Genomic DNA, 22,171 nt, shown 5'->3' on the forward strand with positions numbered 1-22,171 from the left:
ATTAGTTAAGTCGGAAAGCAACATTTCGTAAAAACGAAGTTTTTGCAATTATTTCAGCATTTGCTCTCGTCTCTTGAATGCGCTAGCGGATGGTGCAAACCCTCTTTGATCTCCCGACTGGTGACAGCGCTTCCTGAGAAGGAACCAGCCTCGTTTGTTTTCCTCCTCCCTATTCAGCACAGTCAGGAGGAATGGTAGCCAGTTAGCTTCTCAGACAGCAGCTGTTGGATTAACTTGTTACCGCTGTTTGGCATTCGGTTGTTCTGTCACAATAATGAATTTACTGCCTTCAAATCCGCACGGGAATGGACTCCTCTATGCTGGATTTAACCAGGATCATGGTATGAAGCGTCGTGGTGGGGGGTTTGTCCTCCCAAACGTGATTTGGGAGCATCGTTGATGCTAATCTATCACTACTGAGCCAGCGTCTTCAAATATAAAACCTAAAATAACAACTGCAGTTTTTCACGTTCACATATTGTAGTCCATTGTGAAAATATGGCTACGTGCTCTCTCTTCTTGAAACATTAACTTTAAGCGCTCAACGTTAATACTAGCTTAGGCTAACCTATCCGAAAAATAGTTAGCGTTTTTGTTTTCAGCTAACCAGTTATCGAGTCTTAATTAGAAACTAGAAAAATTGGTACAGACATGATAAAAAATGGTCGAATTCTATAACGAGGAAATTAACTAACTGATTTGTATTTAAACTTAGCACAAATGCTAATATAAGCTAAGTTTTTATCGCACTAGTCATTACTGTGACCACAACGGGTGTCAGCAAGTGTTAGCTAAGCAATGCTAACAGCTCCCTTCGGTAAATGAACGTTAAACCGACATTAATGCACCTTAATTGCATAATTTTATGTTAGCTTTCCCGGTGATCAGTTTTTCGTTATGACTGTCCATTTTCTAAAATACAGATAACATGTTGTTCATTTGTAGTTTACGTTAAATCGACATTTTCCTAGCTCCCCACCCACCAACGTTTACACAGGCCGTAAAGTTGGAGTGTGATTCTATCATAACCTTTTGTTAAAGTTACTCGTCAGCCACATTTGTGAAGATTGAAGTTAACTTATTGTTACTACACTATGGGGCCATGGCACTAAACGTCACTGTCGTCGTTGTCAACATATGATGCGGCAGTTTCATATGAATTCCAGAAGAGATCCAAACACTTTCTATATAAGGGCTGCACTTGTCTATGCATCTCATTCTTCCCAGTGTCCTCATGTAGTGCGTTCTCATTACTGTAAATCTTGAGATGACCTGATATTGTAAAGTCATTTACGAGAACCACATTGTATGGCAACAACAGTGGATTAACCTTGTGTTCATCTTGTGATTTCTGCTGTTTGACCTCGGTGTCTCTCTACAGGATGCTTTGCCTGCGGTATGGAGAATGGATTTCGTGTGTACAACACGGATCCTCTCAAAGAGAAGGAGAAACAAGGTAACATGACTGCAAAGATTGGTCATATTTTTTGTTGGTAGGGATTTTACGCCTCAGACTTTGTAAATACTATTTTCTACAGTCACTGGTTTGCTCACATACTAGATAATGGATTAGAAGAAGCAGTGTGGAAATATTAAACCATTTTAAAAAGAAGTCAGTGACAGGAAAACAGTCTTTGAAAAGAAATTCCACAAGAATTCCTTGATTTAGTTTAATTTGAAGAGGACAAATATAATAAAAATGGACTAACACTAACAATGGGCATACTTGTCTGTTCACGTGAATGGATAAGCACCCATACTTTGTTAGAAATATTAAAAAGTATCATACTTATATATGAGTATAAGTGCTGCCTTTCCAGTAAAATCCTCTACCATCATGGGCTGCAGCTGGTGACAGTAGCCCCCCTTCAGTTTTTGCAGTTCTTGATGGACATTCCTTGTGAAAGTGGATTGTCGGCTGCAGTCAAAGACTGTGGAGTTGGAGTCTATCTGATTGCAAGACTCAAGACAGTTGAGTGAAAATGAGGACCACCAAAAAAGCACCCTGAAAAGCCTGGATAGGAAGGACAGGAACTGGCTGTCTAGCAGCAAGTGACCCTAAAATAAGAGTGAGGGCATTGTCCAGTATCAGAGTACACTTGGGGAGCCTTCTTTATAGCTGGGTAACACACCCTACTAAAGTCCATGTGTGGGGAAACCCAGCGATCTTTACATACAGCTGTCTGCATGAGAAGGCACATTGAGTGATGATATATTTTTACTTTACAGTTTGATTTAAATAATTTTCTTAGTACATAATAAATCATAAGATATGCTTTATCACAGAAGTTGGTAATTTCCTGTGTTACAGCAGTAAAAACAACACAAAAAAGCCAAACAATGTATAGCTCAATAAAATAAGATAAGATAAGATAAGATAACCTTTATTAGTCCCACACGTGGGAAATTTGTTTTGTCACAGCAGGAAGTGGACAGTGCAAAAGTTATGACGCAAAAATTAGAATACAATAAGAATAAATACAGTACACAGCTGTACAGAATAGAATAAAATAATATACTATATACGAATGTAAACGATGAATACCATACAGTGTAGAGTTCAGTGATTTAAAACAAAGGCAAAATAATTGTTAGAACTTGGCGGATGCTGCTCACAGGAAGTCAGTGTTGTAACTGCATTGCAAGTCCTGAAACATGGAGGACATTTCACCCAGCACATGGCTAAGACAGCATGTGACCAAGCACATGACCTGCACTTCTTTAAACTCAAATTTAACTGCTTTAGGTCTGCAGTCTCTCCTTTCTCTGAGCTAACCCACAGTTAAGAGACTGCAAGCAGTGCAGTTTTTTGTTTGTTTTTTTCTTTTTACCTACTACTGTCACTTACTGTATTTTACAGTATTTTACATTACTGCCCATTAATGTCATTTTCAGAATTCCTCGAGGGTGGGGTTGGCCACGTGGAGATGCTGTTCAGGTGTAACTATTTAGCACTAGTGGGAGGAGGCAAGAAACCCAAGTACCCAACTAACAAAGGTATGTTTTGTCAGCTTTGTTTGCTTTACTGTCAATACTGGATTTAAATCAGTCCTGTAATCTGACAAATGATCACTTTTAGATATTAAGAAAGATTCTTTTTTTTTCTGTCATACACAGTGAGAATCTCACCTGTTTGCTATTTGTACTAAAAGCCACAGATTATAAATGCATACATTCACCTGTCCACTCTGCAGCTTTTGTTCCAAAGGGTGTTAACTATGGATTTCAGTGGGATGTTGCTGTTAGTACTTAAAGTAATGTTTTGAGAAATTACAATGGAAAAGAAGCAAAACACATATCAGTTTGGTGGGATATCTCCAGGTCCAAGGCAGATAACCCTTTGTTTTACTTTTCCACCATACTTTCACATTTTGCACAGTATGACTAAGGTCTGTTAAATGCTGTATATGTTGCAACACTAAAATGCCACTTCCTGTAGAACATGCAGTATGTTTTATATATGTGACGGCTTTTTTGTTCTCCAGTGATGATCTGGGATGACCTGAAGAAGAAGACTGTCATTGAGATTGAGTTCTCAACAGAAGTAAAAGCAGTGAAACTTCGACGTGACAGGTAGCTCAGTTATTATTGCAGCAGTTTCTAATGATTTTGTTTCTCTTTTTTGTATTCTGATCTTTTTGTTTGCTGATAGCGTGGTTGTTTTTATTCACACTCCATTTTAAAAAAAGAGTAAATGAATAAAATAAAGGATCTTAACATCAGTGAGACAGGCTGATAAAGATTTAAATCCAAAAAATGAACTCTTAAATTTTGTTTTTCCTTTTTTTTGGCATTACTTAATAGTTTACATTTTTGCTTGTGTGTCGGTTGTCCCTGGTTCTTAGGATTGTGGTGGTCCTTGACTCAATGATCAAAGTGTTCACCTTTACCCACAACCCACATCAGCTACATGTGTTTGAGACCTGCTACAATCCCAAAGGTCAGTTTACCCTTTGAATAAAACTGTGACTTGCTCAAGCTATTAAACCATGCTGATTCTTTGGAAACGTATTAATCACCAAAACTGTAGTCCCAAATGTTCTACTGCTCTGGTCAAAAGAATAAGTGAAAAAAAACTGAGCTCAGTGGCTAAAAATGTTCCTTTTGTTTAAGAGCAACAAATCTTTTTTTTTTTTTTTGTGGAAGTACTGTTCTTCAGGTGTGTGACATTTTCAACACTTGCTCGCTTTCTCTCCTTGTCCTCCTCAGGTCTGTGTGTGCTGTGTCCGAACAGCAACAACTCTCTGTTGGCCTTTCCTGGGACGCATTCAGGCCACGTACAGATTGTGGACCTTGCCAACACAGAGAAGCCTCCAGTTGACATCCCTGCCCATGAGGGGGCACTGTGCTGCATAGCGCTCAACCTTCAGGGCACAAGAATAGCTACTGCATCAGAGAAAGTACGGACTTTAGAAAATTAAGTAAAGTAGTAGTAAAGGGACACTCCTTCAGTTGTGTATTTTGCTGTATTTCTTACTAACCTGTGTTCTGTGTTATATTTCCACAGGGGACACTCATTAGAATTTTTGACACATCTGCAGGTCAGCTCATACAGGAGCTAAGACGAGGCTCACAGGCAGCTAACATTTACTGGTAAGTGCTTAGCACAATGCTAACAGCATGAGAAACATGTCAAAATGATTAAATAATAAGTTAGCAAGCTAGCTCTGTCAATGTGGAGGGCTAGTTGCTCTACTCTGAGTTCCTGTTGAATGGCTGAACGTCTTACCCTATCTTTAAGTCAAAGACCAGCCACCCTTCAGAGAAAGCTAATATTTGCTGCTTGTATCAACAGTCTCATTCTGTGTGTAGGAACATAGACTAACCAATAAATCGACAACTTTGATTTTATGCTCAGCTTTTTGTTTATCACAGCGGACCACTACAATCTGTCTTTCAATCTCCCACTTCCCTCACTCGTGAACAAGGCGCCAAGATACTTAAGTCCTCCACAGGCAGCCGCTTGTCCTTGGCCCAGACAGGGCACTCCACCCTTTTTTGGCTGAGAACCATAACCTCAGATTTGGAAGTGTTAATTTTCCTTCCTGTCGCTTTACACTCTCCTGTGAACCGCCGTAGTGCTAGCTGGAGGTTAGCTCGAGGCTTAGAGAACCATGTCATCTGTAAAATGTAGAGATGTGATACTGAGCCCACTAAAGTTGTCTGCAACCTGGCTATGCTAGAAATTCTGTCCATAAAAATTATGAAAAGAATCAGAGAAAAAAGGCAGCTCTTGTCGAGGTCCAGCCACCCGCTGGGAATAAGTCCAGCTTGGACTTAACAATGTGGACCAAGCCTTCATTGTAACTGTACAGTTATTCAATTCAATTCAATAAAACTTTATTGATCCTGAAGGTTGACCCCGAAGGAAATTGGGTTAAGGCTGCCGACCTTTGCCAGCGCCGACTTACCCTTCTGACCATACATACATTACACAAACATCACATGGGGAAGACAGGTCAGAGAGGTATAACAATGGAAAATGCACCACATGAGGAAAGATAAGGAGAAAAAAAATAACTCCCCCCAGACTGAGCTCCAACAGGGAGATCAGTTTGAGAACAGAAAAAAAGACACCTCTGCACATAGCACATGAAAAAACTCTTAATACACCAAAGAAACACATGACAAGCAACAGGGGTGGGTAAAGGGTTAGAGACAGCCGATTTAGACAGTACATCCGGGCCTGCAGCCTGTGCGCTGGTCTCCTTGATCCACCGTCAGCATCGGAAGGGAATAAGCGTCGAAGGCGTTTGGAAAGGGAGGGGGGATGAGTGTGTGCATATCAGTGTATATGTATGTGTGTGCGTGTCCAGAGTTCAGCTGAGACAGTGTCCTTCGCCCTGCTAGGCTAAGTAAACAGTCTTCCAGCCAACCCAGGTGGCCTTGCATGGAATGGGAAGGAACAGACTCAACACAGTCGTTATCAGAGTGTTGTTGTTCAGCTCCAGGCTTGAGACCGCCGCTGGCGCCGAGAGGGTCTCCGCATGAAGTGATGATGGTTTTTACTTTAGTGCGAACAACTCATATGAATTTCAAAGCTGTTCTAACAGTCCAACACTGGTCTCTCAATCTCCCGTTGGAGAGCCACGAGCTTTCTATGATGTTATCCAAACTTACGTTCCGTGATGTTGTCGTTCTTTTTGCTCAAAGAGCAGGTTCTGAGAACTCACGACCGCAGTGCACTTCCCCAAGATGTGATCGAATTTGCGCTCAAAGGTGTTATTCGAGCTAGACCCTCCAGATGTAATCCAGTTTTTCACTCAGAGGTCTTGTTCTGAGTATTCACGGCAGCCGTGCGTTCTCCAAGATCTTCTCCGTGCTGCACTCAATGAGCCCATTTTGAGAAACTCACGCCTCTTCCCATCATTTCAATCCCAGCGGGCAGCCTTGTGGGGTTTGAACAGCCGGTTCCGCTTCCTTAATTCTTCGATAAGCCTGGGCCAAGCCAGCTCCGATCCGCCAGAACCCTGTTATCATGGTTCCGAATAGGTAGATATCTTCAGCAGTCAGCCTCACCCGAGCCCAGACTTCTCGTTGAGAAGGGGTGTCAATTGAGCCGAGCCGAGGTACCCATCACTGCCTGTTGCCTTTTAATGAATGCAGCTCCAGACTGGAACGCAGCTCCTGTTCAAGAGACTGGTTCTAGGGTCCTAGCTTGAGTTGAACACTGAATATTATCTAGCCAGTGCCTTTCACCCTGACACACTGCCTCAAGTTCCTTTCCCACCAAAAGGTGAGGTTCCTTGTCCTAGCCCAGCCTCTATAGCCAGGGATTGGACTGAACAGGGCACCTGACAATATGCAGAATGGGCAGTATGGTCCCTCCTGCTGGTGATGAGTCTACAGGAGGGATTCCTATATAATTTGGTCTTAGGAAGAAATCAGGGTATGGGCTGTACTGTTTTGAAAGCTTTAACTATATCTTTCAGTGCCTGTCTAGCAAAGCTTTAATGGAATGTACTTACTGTGTCGCACACTCATTAATAGAGCAACCAGTTTGCAGGTTTTACTTTGTCCCTCTGTGTATCTGAGTCACTGAAAGTGTGTTATTTTCTTGGTCTACTGTCTTTTCAGCATTAATTTTAATCAGGACGCGTCCCTCATCTGTGTGTCCAGTGACCATGGCACAGTGCACATATTTGCTGCAGAGGACCCAAAAAGGAACAAACAGTCAAGGTTGGTCTTTGCTTAAGTGTTTCTTTTTTCTGAACTTGGATGATGAGAAGAATCTGTTGCGTAGTAATTAAATCCGATGCAGTGTTATAAACATAAAGCCTAAAACACCCTGTTTATCTTTGTCTCTGCAGCTTGGCCTCAGCCAGCTTCCTGCCTAAATATTTCAGCTCTAAGTGGAGCTTCTCCAAGTTCCAGGTCCCCTCAGGCTCTCCCTGTGTGTGTGCCTTTGGAACAGAGCCCAATGCCGTCATAGGTAGGTTCCAGACACATGTGATATTTTCTGTAATGTCCAACTCATCGTCTGATCATGTAACAGTGTTTGACAGTTGCAGACGAGGACAGAATTATTACCCCAACCTGTTAAACAGAGTGAATGCTTTCTAACAGCTTTTCCAAACACCCTAGTTTGATTTGGATGTTTGCATTTTTCTACTTTGCACACAGAAACAAGAATATTCAGTTTTGCTCCTGACTGCTTCAGGTTTTCTTTCAAAATCTTCACATATCCTTTTTTCTTCATGATTCCTTCTACCTTGTTAGATTCCCAGTTCCAGATGCACTGAAGCATCCCCAATACCTCCACCGTGTTTCACTCTGTGGGGCAGTGCTCCATAGGTTAGATGCCTCTTCCTTGTTTCTCCAAACATAAGCAGCGTCTCTGTGGCCACAAAGCTCTAGTTTAATATCATCTGACCAGCAGAATGGGGAGGGATGGCACTGATTTTAGTCTGTTTTACACAGCAACTCTGGATGGCTATAACAAAATATCGTCTTAAAATGTATTTTTATTGTAGCTAGCTTATTGTCGCTCTATATCTTTCTTTTAAAAACATTTTAGTTTATGTTCTGGACTTCTCTCTTTTCCTCCTCACACTCAGCTCCAGCCACGTTAACATTTCCTCATAGATTGTAGTTCCACAAATGACTTCAGCTCTAAGCGTTTCAGCTAAGGCTCAAGTGCTGCTCTCATTAAAAAACAGCTTGATTACACACATGTTGTTTCATGGCTTAATCCATGGACGAAAAACTTGCTTTAAGTGTTTGGTTCTTTTATCTTCAACTGTCAAAACAAAGCCCATAGCATCATAATGGATATTCAGGGTGCCCTGAAGATCATGGTTCCACAAGAACAGCTGAAGACTCTGCCTCAGTTCTACTTTTGGAAATTCTAGGACCCATATGTCAGCCTGCAGTCTAAAAGTGAAGTGCTATACTGGGTTTATTTACTAATATACGATGAAATCTGTGCTATATGATTGGTGGGGCTGATCGTTCAAGACTCTGTATGTGAGGAATAAGATGAACAAAAATGGGTGTCTTGGACAGTTTGCTATGATTTTATTTCATGTTGTGTCCTAATTGCCTAAACCTGATGTTGCGTTTGAGAGAGCTCATTAGATCACAACAAACGTTTGAATTTATTGGTCTTTTCTCACTCTTGTGAGATTGACTTGTATGGGCACAAAGCGCACAATCAGTCACTGAGTTTTAGTTGTACTGCTGCTTCTCTGGCTCTCTTCCATGGTGTGTCTTTGTCCCGTCTTCCTTCCTTCACCCCAAGCTGGTCATGGTAGATGGCCGCACCTCCATGAGCCTGGTTTTTCTGGAGGTTTCTTCCTGTTTAAAGGGAGTTTTTCCTTCCCACTGTTGGCAAAGCGCTCGCTAATAGGGGGTCATATGATCGTTGGGGTTTTCTCTGCTTCCTCTGTATTATTGTAGAGTCTTTACATAACATAAGTTATAGATGCTGTCATTTTACACATTTTAGTTTTGCCTATTTTTGCCTCTTTTCCACTAGAACCCACTCAACTCTGTTCTGCTTGTTTGTAGTTTTCAATTACAATTGAACACCACCTTGAGTCGTTATGGCAAGGCAGACTATTTTCTTCATTGCCAGGTTTAAAAGTGGCAGGTTTGATTCTTGTGATGGAGGCACTCTCATGACTCATTCAGTGACATCACTACTAGGTACCTGGTAAGGTGCTACCACCTAATGGAAAACCCTAAAAGCCAAGTAGAGTCAAGTAAATAGGCCTTTGTGAATTTGGTACCCATCAGCTATTCACCTTCTCTTCCTGGAAACTAGCTAGTGCCTGATTCACTGAGGAGCAGTGTTTGGTCATGTCTGACTTTTGTTGTGATTTGGCGCTATATAAATAAAATTGAATTGAATAGTCTGTCAATCATGAAAAAGCAATATTTTGTAATTTTTATAACTTCCTAATCTGATGTAGTACCATGTGGTGAATTCTGTGTGTGGTATTGGTACAAACACTCATTTTTAATTTTTTTCTCCTTCTCCTCAATTTATAGCTATTTGTGCTGATGGCAGCTACTACAAGTTTCTGTTCAACCAAAAAGGAGAGTGTTCCAGAGATGTGTATGCCCAGTTCCTGGAGATGACCGATGAGAAAATATGACCTTTGACCTCTCTTCAGACTTCCTATTAAACAACCTGTTTTGTTTTTCTCTACAGTCTTTTTATTTTCAAGGCAGTTAGAGAAGTTTTTTGTTTCACTTCTCGCTATCTTGACAGACTCTGTAAAAAGAGCATTAAATGAAGGGAGAACAAGGAAAAAGAAAAAAGGAATTTTTTGGGGTGGGAGGGGGCCTCTATGGAAAGGTGGTTGGCTGGAGGTATGAACAGTGATTCAGATTTCATCGACCTGCACTGAGGGACACGGACGATTTCCTCCTAAACAAAACACAAGGGGAATATAAAAGACAAAGTTATTTTTTGAAAGGACAACTTGCCGCTTTTTAAGACGTCTTCCGAGGAATTTACAAAGGATGGATATTTTTAATCACACAGATGATTCTGATAGTTAGAATGAGAATTTAGAGATTTTTGTCAACTAACACCACCTGACCTAACAATAGGGAGTGCCTCTGAAACTGGAGAGAATCTGTATGTGTGCACATATTGTTGTCTCATATATATCAAGTATTTGTGTATACTAGTGTACCATACTAAGCGTTTAAAAGCAGGATCAGAATGAAGATGACTGTTTTTCTTCACTTTGGTCTTAATTATCTGCAGAAACATCTACAGCCCCAAACAGAATGCCACCTTAGTATTACTAAATTTTCTTGTAGACATTGTATATACACAACCTGCCAGACAGAACTTCTACTCACAAACTGTACAGAATAGTAGCAAAAGAAATCACTCGTCCTTGACATTGTGCAATACATAATTTCCTTAATTATTATTTTTTGTTTTGTTTTGCAGATTTTTTTTATATTTGCCTGATCAACACAGCTTAAAGAATTTGGCATATTTGTAAATAGTTATCTACCTTCTTGTTGAGTGAAGAGTGATACATGTCTGTATGGTAAATGTGAAGCTACAGAACACAGCTGGTTAGCTTTAGCTTAGCATAAGGTCTGGATGAAGGTGTCTAAGTCTGTCAATCAGTGCTTTTCAGTTTGTTTAAACAAAAGGGTAAAAATAACACATTTTGTCACTGTTACTTACACCACTTTGGTTAGTAGTAGTAGTTTTGTTGCCATAGGAACATATTGACATGTCAGCTTTGTTGACTGATTGTAGCAAACGACATGACATTTTTTTAATGGCACTAATTTTTCACAAATGGAAAGAAGGAAAATTATTGGTTGTTATTAAAAGAGTTTAAAAGAGTTTCCCGGGCACTAAAGGTAAAAACAAAAGTTCCAGCAAAATTGATACTTTCTCAGTTGGTTTGGCCCACATTTTGCACTTTGACAATAAATACATTTAGTTCTTGTTACAAACTCAAAAAGAGGATGACAGAAGACTAGTTGACTGTAATTTCTCTATATAGAAACTAGCAGAGTTTTTCCTGTTTAAACTTATGCTAATTTAAGGTAACTGGCTTCTAGTCTTAGCATCCCATTTACCCGATAGATAATGAAGCCTTGGCATTCAAGTGACTCAGCATTATCTCCACATTTTGATTATTTATTTATTTATTTAATTTGTTCAGTTTGTGAAAGCAAAGTCCTTTTTCTTTTCTTTTTTTTCAAAGTGGGAGTTCAGTGAAAAGAGTAATACTCTTAAGTCTGTACGGTGAATCAAAAGCTTTGGCTGGTAGCAGTTTAGCTAAGTAAAGCAGAAAGAGTGGAAATAATTAGCACAGCTTTGTTGAAAAGTAAAACAAGTCACTAACCAGCCCTTCTAATAAACACCTTCTAGTTCAGTAATTGAGGTCATGAAACAACTTTAAGTGTTCAAATAGAAAATTTATTTTTGCATGTGTATAATATAAAAAAGAAAAAGCTAACTAGCTGCTAGCCTTAGTTTTCTGTTTACCTCTAGAATATTCAAATCTTTTTGCAAAAAATCCACATTTACCAAAATGCTGAAATGTTAAAAGTGAATGTTGAGTGAATGTTTCTGCCACAACAGGGAGCTTAATAGCCAAACAAATATATTTCCTTAATAAATAACAAAAAAAAGTTTGCTAGCAGCAGCTGAGATCAACTGTAACATTTAAAATTTGCTTTAAGAATGCACTTGTATTCAATATTCAGCCCAGTATGATTAATCAGAAATGTCCCTAAAGATCACCATGTTATTTTTGGTAAAAGTAACTTCACCTCTTCACTCTGAAGCTAATTCAGCTAATGCAAAGTGAAGTGCTGTGTTGTTTGTTGGGCCATAAATTCAAATTCAAATTTTATTTGTCACGTACACAGTCATACACAGTACGATATGTAGTGAAATGCTTGGACAACTGCTCGTGACCTAAAGAAAACAAAAAAGGAAAAGGCTATGAATAAGATAGGAAATAAATATGAGAAATTAAAAAGGGTAAATTTAACTAGGAAGGAATAAAATATAAATTAAGGTTAAAAATGAAATAACTGTACAACACAAATTAGAATGAAGGGTAAGATCTCACTCGGCCAGCTCGGATCCGGAGTTAAAAACTTCGAATTGTGAGTACATTGTATACCAATAGAAACAAGAGTGTCACTGTCATACCTAATGTACCCAATGGTGATGATTTTGCCGATTTAGAAACGCTGAAAACTAACTTAAAAAACAAAGATAAAGAAAAAGTGGTCGGAGCAGTCGTGACGGCAGCCGACCTCACCGGCGCCATCTTTCATTCATTCATAAATGGGACATCTCAGTGTGGATCCAACTCGGTTGAACTTGTATAAGCCACGCTGTTAATGGGTGCTGTTTTCCCCCCTCTCTCTCCATTTGTCAGCTGCTTGACAACATTTTGTTGATTCATTGCAAAATTTACATCACGTGTGTCACTTTTTGGGTCGCATTGTACTTTTGTAGGTGTAACGCTGAATATACACGGGACTTGGCGGGTACTGACTACAGGAGGGATGCTGCACAAACTGAAAAGCCAACCTGCTTCTTACACACGCAGAATGATTGTAAAACCTGCATTTAAATTTGTGAATAAAATTTTTAAAATTTTTCAGTTATAATAATGTGCTGTTTCATGCCTACTGTGACGTGGAAACCACATGTAACACACTGAATCTGTGTAACTGTTGACTGTCTTACTGCTGTTTTTAATCACATCAGCACTGGCCCTGCAGCTAACTAATATTTTAAGGATACATTTGGTAACAAGATCAGCATTTTGGGCACAAAATTTACTAAAAAGTGTGCGAATTGGAAAGTCATAGAAGTATGGATACATTTTAAAAATTGTGTAACTTGAAGCTTTGAATAATGGCCAGAGCAGAGGTTGCACTACAAAGGCAACTTTGTGTCAAACTAATCCCTATAGTATGATAAAGTTAAGTATTTAAATTGCCTGGCAACATGACCTGGAGCTACACCACTGAATCTGCCATTTTTTATTTCACTTCTGGAGCAATAACTTCTTACAGTTATGTCCTGCTAAAGCTACTGCAGCCATGTTTCTCATAAACAAATGGAAGCTTTAACTACACATGAAGTAATCATTTACAGTTGGCATCAAGTGTGTGTTGCTGCATGCTGATTGGCACGGTTACCCCTAAAAACAGGGAAGTCTTCAGTGTTTCATTTCAACTAAGATGTTTTATTGATAATGCATTTGTCAAAACAAAAACAATAGTTCCAAATAAATATTTGTGTCGTTCAGTTGAGTTCACTGCTTTTCACTGAGAGCTATCATAGTAGCAACCGCTGCTATGGTCCTGGCTCAACTGCAGTGAATGCCCCCACTTTCTTAGCCATATATGGTCACTTTTGGCTCCAGAAAATATAGATCTGGCTAAAATATTAAACTGTAGTCTTCAAAGTAAATACCAATGCATTACATCAGAACGGGCATGTCCATCCTTCATATTCAGTCAAAAATGCATAAACTGCACTTGCTGTGTAAAGCTCTAAGCACTACCAAAACAAGCCCTCCTACGCTTGATCAATACACCAGAAACAACTGTACCTGTGACTTTGTTAAACTTCCTTTTAATCACATTTCAATGCATCCAATTCATAATTAAGAGAATGTCCTAAATTTGAATGCTATGGTTGACTGATTGGAATTTTCTTAAAATATCTTTACAGTTCAACCAACTGTAAATTTAAGGGTTTCTACAGGTGATCCAGTATACCTGTACACCTTTTCATAAACATAAATGTCACATTCAGACTGGAAATGTGTGAGCCAGTGTGTTTGTTCCTTTAGGAAAACTGTAAAAGGACATTTCCACTGCCTTCCTTGGACAATTTAATGTGAGGAATGCTTTCTGAAGCCTTTAACAAAACTTAACATGCCTCACCTCCACCCCAGATGTCCCCATCGTTCCATCAAAAATTTTAAAAAACTGAGACTGTGAGTTTGCATCATTTGCCCAGCAGAAAAGGCGTTTACTCAAAGAAATACAAACTAGGAGATTGTGTTTTAAATAAATTTATAAAAAAAAAGAAAAGAAAAAAAAAGAAGCATTTTTCCACTGAAGCAGAACAAACACCTATCACTTGCTTTTCTTTGTGTAACATAGAATACAATCTGAATAGACTTTTTTTAGTAGCCTGAAAGGAGTAAAAGAATCCAGCCAACAGACTGCCAACTTCAACACAAAGGTAACAAAAAACAGCCAATAATGACAGGAAAACAAAACAAAGGAAAACTAGAAATATACAAATTAAAAAATGCAATTTAAAAAAAAAAGAAAAAAGAAGAAAGAACTAGAGGTTAAGTGCAGCACTGGTCAGAATCAGTGTAGATCCAGTCAAAATTTTCTTCAGTTCCATAGTCGGATAATCTGCTCAGGTACATTGTTTCTAGAACCATAACATGCAAGCTCAATGAAGCATACGGTCAAATACACATGGGAATATATTTTTAACTCTTAGGCTATTTGTAAAATATGAAAATTCTGTAGATGTACAGTGATTAAAGGAATTTAATTTGCATGAATGAGCAGAAAAACAGGCATTAACTCCATAGTGTTTTCAATAAAAGGAAAAAAAAATTGGAGACTACATTCATTTCACCGAACAGAGCCCACATACAAAAACAGCAATATTAAAAAAAATAAATTATTAAAAAAAACAAACAAACAAAAAGAAAAATAATGTTGTAATGACGCCACTTATAGCTTTAGTTATCTTATTACTAGATAGTATCTGTGCCTCGGGAAATGGAGAAAGACTCAAAATATCCAAAGATACACTTGTACAACAGAATACTGCATATCTACTCACAACTGGGTTAGCTAGGTCGACATGGAGGCTAGCTGCCGAAGATGGGAATGTCCACACGTACACACACACACTTCCCCTTGTGGAATACACTACTGGTGAGATCACTTGTTTGCTGTTTCTATCTGACACACAGTTAAGCGCTTGTCTGTAATGCTACCAGGATAAGACTCCTTGTCTTCTTTGGGTGAGTTTTGGGACTCATTGTTGCTAAAATACAAAAAAAAAAGAAAAAAAAAGCCTCTTTTTTTCCTTTAATGTGGATTTTCAAATCTTTTTTCCTTTCTGTGCTTCCTCTCGCCATCTGGGTCTCAAACATTGGGCATTTACAGTCGTCAGTAACTCTCTCAATTCCATTTTTAGGTTTGGTCTTTTAGTTTTTGCATCACGTTTCGTGGTCGGAAATACATGGAGGAGAGGTCGAGAAGAGTTTGCACATTCTGTAGTCCTTCGCTTTTTGGCACCTTGGAGTAAGATAATGACACCAGGTCAGATGTGTGGCTCAATGCGTACAGGAGAGCAGGGGTCAGGATGCAGATGGGAGCCGTTGGGAGCGGGCGGGCTACTTGTCGCCGACCTGCTCACTGACCCCTCCTTCTCCCGCTCTGTCCGTGGTGCCGTTGTTGCGGTTGGCAGCCGCTGCTTCGTTCTCCTCTTCCTCCATTTTCACCCTCTTTGTCTCAGGCTGGTCTTGCAGTTCTCCGTTCTGCCTTTTAGTGGGGAGGGAAGCTGAGGCTGAAGCGTGAGTTGCCAGGAGATGCAGAGGGTTTGCAACAGCTGGTGGGAAAGAAGAGAAGATGAATAAGGTTCAATATGGAGTGTTATAGTCCTGTATTTCAAATTAGTTTAGGAACTTCCAAAACAAACTGAAGCCATCAAGAATGTGAAGAAACAACTGCTGGACTTAACATCCAAAACATCTATGCTGAGGAGATATCAGCTCTGGTTAATACAGGCCTGCACTGTACTTTACTACAATAAAAATGCAATACCAATTCCTACCACAAGGTGGTACAAATAATACATGTAGCATTCACACTGGCTAGAACCCAAAATGAGAAGAGGAAGACATGATCGAGGCAGAAGGAGCACTGATACTGATGTGGAAGGTATCACCAAACAATGGCAGAAGCTCCTGAAAGGCGACTCTTATCACCACTTCTAGAAGGAGTCAAGCTCAGAGAGTTACACAGAGAGAAAATGATCCAAACTAGGACCAAGACAAAGAATGAATTTCCAATGTTCCTTGTACTCTGGTAAGATCAGAGCTATTAATAATAATGATAATAACAATAATACTTCCCAAGTAGTAACAGCTCATCAACGCCCCAGAGTTATGCAAACTGTCAGAATCCTTGTAGCACAGTAGCAGCACTCTTTCACTTTAGTTTAGTAATAACCCCTGACAGGAGCCTCAAACTCGCAGGACCTCAACACCTTCTTTGAGCTTCAAACCTTCTTTGCTCGGTTTGAAGCCACCCCTCCCCCACAGCCCTTGTCAAGTATGCCAATGACAACACTATGGTTCAGCTCATCTCTGATGGAGATGAGACAGTGTACAGGGTGAAGGTAGAGAACTTGTCCCACTGGTGCTCAGAAAACAACCTGACACTGAACGTCCTTAAAACAAAAGAACTCATAATGGACTTCAGGAGGCACAGACAGGTCCACTCCCCTCTCACTATAAATAGAGAACAGGTGGAATCTGTCTCCACCTTCAGGTTTCTTTATCATCACCCTGTTAAAGAAGGCCCACCAGCAGCTGCACTTCATCTGTGTCCCGAGGAACGACAACCTGGACCAGAAGCTGCTGCTGGCCTTCTACCGCTCCTCAGTAGAGCTCTCCATTGAGAACAGGAAGGCTGTGCAGCGGGTAATTAACACCACCCCCCAAAAAAAAAAAAAAAAAAAAAAAAAAAAATCACTGGCTGTCCTCTGCCACCACTGGAGGCCATCACCTCCTGTCTTAAGAAAAGCATTACTACCACCACCTGTTTGACCTGTTGCCCTCTGGTCAGGGACTCAGGTCAGTGAGGTCCCCCACCTCCAGACTCACAAACAGCCTCTTCTCCTGGGCCAATCAGACTGTTAACAAACACTAAAGTGCTTTACAAACCTGAACATTACAGCTAACAGCTAGATTTCTCCATTTCAGCGCAGCTAGCCAGACAGCCAACAGCCACTTACTGCTAGAGACACAGACAGTGGGCAGTATGTTCTCGGCTTTAACATAAAACTCATTGTTGCAGCCTAGGGCAGCACAAAAGTGACCCCTTCAAACTGATTTCTAGTTTTAGTGTCGTTATTTTACTCCCAGTAATTGATTCTGTCACTGGTTAGCTAACATAAACTAATGTAAGCCTATTAGCTGCAACTAACCAAACAATCACATGACGTCATGCTGACAGAACATGGCGCTAAACATGTTTATAAAACTTTAAGCCTTATTTCTTAAACCCAGCTTCACAGACAGAGTTACATCTATGTCAGAGAGCAGAGCTCCATGATGATAATTAGCCTGTATGTGTGTATTGTTTCATGTCCTATTTCACAGTAAATGCGCTCTTTATTTATTAGAACCACTTCCACTAATTCCATAATGCTCCATTTATATTAATTAGATTTCCATTAATTACATTTTTTGGATGGTAGCTCTTGTTCGTTGTAGTCTCTTTATTAATAGGTTCTAAACTATATTTCACCTCGCGATCTGTAATGCAGTTATCGAAATCATTTGTAAAATGAACAAATAATCTTAAATACTCACTAAAACTTACAACTGGTAAAATTAGTTGAAAAATTTAAAAAGTTAACTTTTTCACTGTTATATGCAGGATGGTCTCAAAATCTTCCCGTGATATCGTTGAAAAGTATTGTTACAGCTTCATAATAACTAGTGAGAGGTGACAGGCAGGGTACAAGGAAGCATGTTGACAAATCTATCATGATGCCATCCCTGCAAAAACCCAGTAGAGTTACCAATTAACCCAACATGCGTGTCTTTGAGGTGCACTAGAGCATACCGACAATTACAAAAGCCAGGCATGTACAACAGCAACGGAAATGACCCTGCTGGTTAACGTTGGTTGTAAAACATGTCAAACTGAAGTGGACTCACATTAGTCACAAGGTAAGAGAGACTGTAGATCATTGAAGCTAGGTTATATGGCAATGTTTGGAGATCCTCAACATAGCATCTCCATCTTCTGGCTACATAAGGTTTACATCACTACGATTGCAATATATACAGCAAGGTGCTCAAACATGCCTTCAGATCATTTACTTCAAATGGAACAAGTGTGAATCTGTGTTGTTTTTGAGTCAGCATGTTCATATAATAATTTGTGCTCCAATTCTACTTACAAGCACCATAATTAGCAGAGATCTTTGTATACCATTGGTATCAATATAGACCTAAACTCAATCTGATCATTTACTTTACAGGGAGGATTGCTGCAATCGTTTCTACTATGCATGTTTCTCCAGTACAGGCTGAGATGATTGAAATCTCAGTGGCATACTACAGAAGTAGTTGTTAGGTAGGTGTTAATGATGGTGATTAACTTTCTCTGTTAAGCTGGGCTTTTTGCTTTGGGCTCTATGCACCCTCATAAAAAGAGGCATTACTGTCATGTGATTATTCTTCTCCGAACAAATGATCCAGGTGAGTGAGTCTTATTCCAATCAGACAGTATCAGATCAGCATAATAAAATGATGATAAACATCATCAACAACCTATAAACTACCTGGAAAGAAATAGTGGATTTGGTGCACAGAGCTATAAAATAACCTTTTTAAAATAACTGAAGGTGAATGTTATGAAGGTTATTCTCCTAAAGCCCAATAAAGGAGAGGTGTGGAAAACTGCTTTTGTTTGGTGGCAGATCAAAGAGAAATCAATTGAATTGATTGAACAGCTATCCTTGGTAACAAATTGCCTCCAAATACAACTAAGCAATTTTCTAATCTGTATCCTACTACCTGCAATTCCAGCAATTTAAAATGAGACCTACTGGTAGATTACCATCAAGTATAAACAACATATACACCTTTTCATCATCACAAACTGATTACATGAATTCCAGTGAATGCACAGTTGTGCTTGAGGTACAGCTTAACAACTTGCACATATAAAATGTGTTTGTCCAACACAGACACATGCTGACCATAAAAGAATTTGTTTAAACCAAAGCTCTGAACATAGCCTGCTCTCAACCAGGTTATTTGTTAAGAATAAGTTACCAGTCAGTCTCAGATATGAAGCATCAGGAGACATGACAAGGAATGGTGGAAGAAGCACTCAGATACTTAGGACTAATGGTAGAGGCAGGCCTTTATTCCTATTTTCACCTGGTTTCTAGTTCAAACCTTCACTTCCACCAACCATGCTGTAGGTTTTTTAAAACTGGCCTTTATTAATGAAGTGCTGGTTTGACTGTGTGTGTCCGACTCACCTGTGCTAGCGGCAGTACTAATGGGGACCAGATGGGTCCCATTCTGTGTGATGGCCTTTATTGGGAGTTGGTGCTGACCGAGCGGAGCTTGTTGCACGATGGTAACCGTAGTCAGAGGAGCAGCTTGAGAGCTCTGGATGATACGACTGACTCCACCTATGGAGGAGGCTGTAATGGATGGGACCGGCTCCACTTTTACTGCACACAAAAATATCAAAAATTAGACATGCTCATAGAATCAAAAACAAACCAAAACAACAACAAAAAGAGCACCACCTTTGATCTCCTTGTGCTCTCCGCTTCCATTCTCCTGAGGTTCGCTGCTCACTGCAGAAGCAGGCTGTCCACCAACAGTTGCCATGGTGACAGCTGGGATCTGGTGAACAACATGCACAGTCTGCATGACAGGGGCAGAGCTAACTGTAGTCGTAACAATGGCTGGTGTGGCCATGGCATAGGTCACAGGCTTCATGGTCGTTTGAGGCATCTGGCGCTGCACAGCGATCAATACTGGCTGATTGCTGAGAGGGGAGCCTGTCAAACGGTGTGATAAAGGTTAAAGCAGATGTCATTCACTCAGATAAAGATGTGCAGGAGCACACAAACACTGTACACTGTCACAGAAAAGGGTTTAATATGGGGTGGTGGTGGTACTGCAGTCTTTTTTGTCACGAAAAACTGAAAAATGTGAATGCATCTGTTAAGGCCCACATGTGATCACTCTGCACACACTAGATGTTATATGGTTCATAAAAAGGTAAAAACCTAAACCCAATGTTTTACCTGGGGAGTTCTGTGCAAAGCGGGCCTCTTGGATGACGGCGAGTTTGGGCTGGATTGTTGTGGCTTGGGTTGGGGCTGGTGGTGGAGTTGGCTCTGGCTCCATGGGGACTGGGGAGCCCTCTCTGGACAGGCTGTCTGGGGTCTGGACCCCACTAGAGTGGGCTGACAGTGCCCCAGTGTGGCTTGGAGAAGCTGGAGCACTCCTGGAAAAGTAAAAGTAAAGTATAGTTTTCATCCCAGCCATAAAAAACACACTATATAACTGTACAGGAAACTTTTTACAGTCATGTATGCGTAGCATCAAGATGCTTTACCTGGAGGACAATGGCCCCACAGGGGTCCTGAAGCAGGGCACACCCCTGGGCCTGCGCTTCCTGAAGGCTTGTTCTATCAGCTTGCCTTCAGAGGCGGGGTCGATCCTCCAGAATGAGCCTTTACCTGGTTCTTCCTGAGACCGAGCCACTTTGATGAAATACCGGTTCAGAGACAGGTTGTGGCGAATTGAATTCTACAGAATCAAAATTAAATAAAATTAAGAACTTTAATTAAACTGAAGATTTTGTTGGGGTATCCATGTTTGATAATGCATAACACGCCCATGTTGTTGTACAGGATGATTTTAGCTTGGTGTAAACTGCAATTAGATTTTCCATTTTATTGCGACAGTAACACAGTTTTTAGTCACTTTGAGGCGCATTTGTCAAACCTCACCCATGTGTGTAAATATCAGCATTTTACTGTTAAATCCTGCATCCTGTCAATGAAAAAAAAAAAAAAGTCACTCAGTCAAAGTTCAGAGCATAAATTAGATCCATGTATTAAATCAACTGGGGCATCTTCATACAATAGAAATCAGAGGTGTACTTTCATCTTTAGACAACACAATACAACAAAACCCCCAAACATGCCTCTCGTGTTCATTAACACTGAGGACATAGCCATACTCTGTATGAGCGCTTCATTGTTCCTCCTAGTTCATTGTCTTGTAACGTCTGAGCAGAAAAGCTGCAGCATCTGGCTCTCAATGCTAATTAAAACACACTAGTATGCTGCAGACGACAGGTAACAGCGGAAGACACGTCAACATAAAAAGACACGCGTTTGTAACTGTTTGTATAAGAGTACTGTGTTGTATTGAACTGAACATCAGTGAAAATACATTTAAATTAGGTGAATGACACCCGTTGCCTCCCTTTTAAATGCACCCCTGCATGTTGCTGCTCTCACCAGTGCAGGAGACTGAGGACAGCTGTTGTTAGCTTGCAACATAGATTGCTTGTTTAGTTTAACAGAAATCTGATGTGAACTATTTTCACATCGCCTTGATTTTCACTTTGTCTTAATTCAGTGACGTTATAGTACAGCCTCTTTGCCCTTTGTCACATGTGTTTTAGAGAGGAAAGGCTGAGCTCAACCATGAACTACACTCAGTGGCGGTCGTAGCCTGTTTTGCTGCCCCCCCCACAAAACATATTAAGGATTGTACATTAACATAAAACTGTTGTCGAAATTCACCACACACACACACACACACACACACACACACACACACACACACACGAAGAGAGAGAGAGTATGCATTGTATGCAAACGGCTACCAAACAGCCATCATAATTCGTCATACAATGAGAACAGGACAAATCAACAATTGACAAGGACTAATTAATATTAAAATCTGTAACATAATGTTTGGAGTTTAGTCTGTTACTATTTTTACCATTTCTTTTTGGAGCAACTGTAACCCACATAATTTCCTTAGGGATTAATAAAGTATTCTGACTCTGACTCTGATTGTTTCAGGATGACCTGCCATTATCCAATGACACATCTGCTTACCTGCATCTTTCGCTCGTTTCTCCTCCTCTTCTCTTTTTTCTAAACTGAGCACCAGATGGCTTTGAACTTTTCTTGTCCATCTTCCATTGGTTTTAGTTTTGCACTCCAGTATGAACACCCATCCCTCAACCCGAGGATCACCACAGCATAACCTAACAGACCTACACCTTAGTTCACAGATTCACTTTGTCTAAGGTGTATTTCTGGGATTTCACACAACCCAGGATTCAAATCATGAATACATAATTTACAACATTATGAATGAAA

General features: G+C 40.1%; 2 protein-coding genes across 3 annotated transcripts in view; one reads left to right on the forward strand and one right to left on the reverse strand.

Moving 5' to 3' along the window:
- Window positions 1–14,314, forward strand: wdr45b (WD repeat domain 45B). Of its 2 annotated transcripts, none has more exons than XM_086304944.1 (10): window positions 1–341; window positions 1,382–1,456; window positions 2,896–2,997; window positions 3,486–3,573; window positions 3,846–3,940; window positions 4,210–4,400; window positions 4,508–4,593; window positions 7,078–7,179; window positions 7,311–7,432; window positions 9,493–14,314. In XM_086304944.1, exons 1-10 carry the CDS (start codon window positions 275–277, stop codon window positions 9,597–9,599), a joined length of 1,035 nt encoding a protein of 344 aa, XP_086161070.1. In that variant the 5' UTR covers window positions 1–274; the 3' UTR covers window positions 9,600–14,314. The 2 variants fall into 2 exon arrangements, with proteins under 2 accessions (XP_086161070.1, XP_086161071.1); XM_086304945.1 differs by lacking the exon at window positions 1–341 and adding an exon at window positions 693–817.
- Window positions 14,021–22,171, reverse strand: part of foxk2a (forkhead box K2a) — a 16,905-nt gene continuing 8,754 nt past the window's right edge. Inside the window, exons 5-9 of the mRNA XM_086304943.1 lie at window positions 20,383–20,576; window positions 20,069–20,271; window positions 19,562–19,819; window positions 19,286–19,483; window positions 14,021–15,607 (exon numbers count right to left, since the gene is read on the reverse strand). Of these exons, the coding sequence (XP_086161069.1) occupies window positions 15,393–15,607; window positions 19,286–19,483; window positions 19,562–19,819; window positions 20,069–20,271; window positions 20,383–20,576 (1,068 nt within the window). The 3' untranslated portion in view covers window positions 14,021–15,392. The remainder of the gene's footprint in view (window positions 15,608–19,285; window positions 19,484–19,561; window positions 19,820–20,068; window positions 20,272–20,382; window positions 20,577–22,171) is intronic.

This window comes from Aulonocara sp. 'chitande type north' Nkhata Bay, linkage group LG8 (assembly GCF_057382095.1).
Source record: "Aulonocara sp. 'chitande type north' Nkhata Bay isolate Kocher_YH1m ecotype deep benthic linkage group LG8, A_spYH_male_GT1.1, whole genome shotgun sequence".
In the NCBI taxonomy this organism is placed as follows: Eukaryota; Metazoa; Chordata; class Actinopteri; order Cichliformes; family Cichlidae; genus Aulonocara; species Aulonocara sp. 'chitande type north' Nkhata Bay.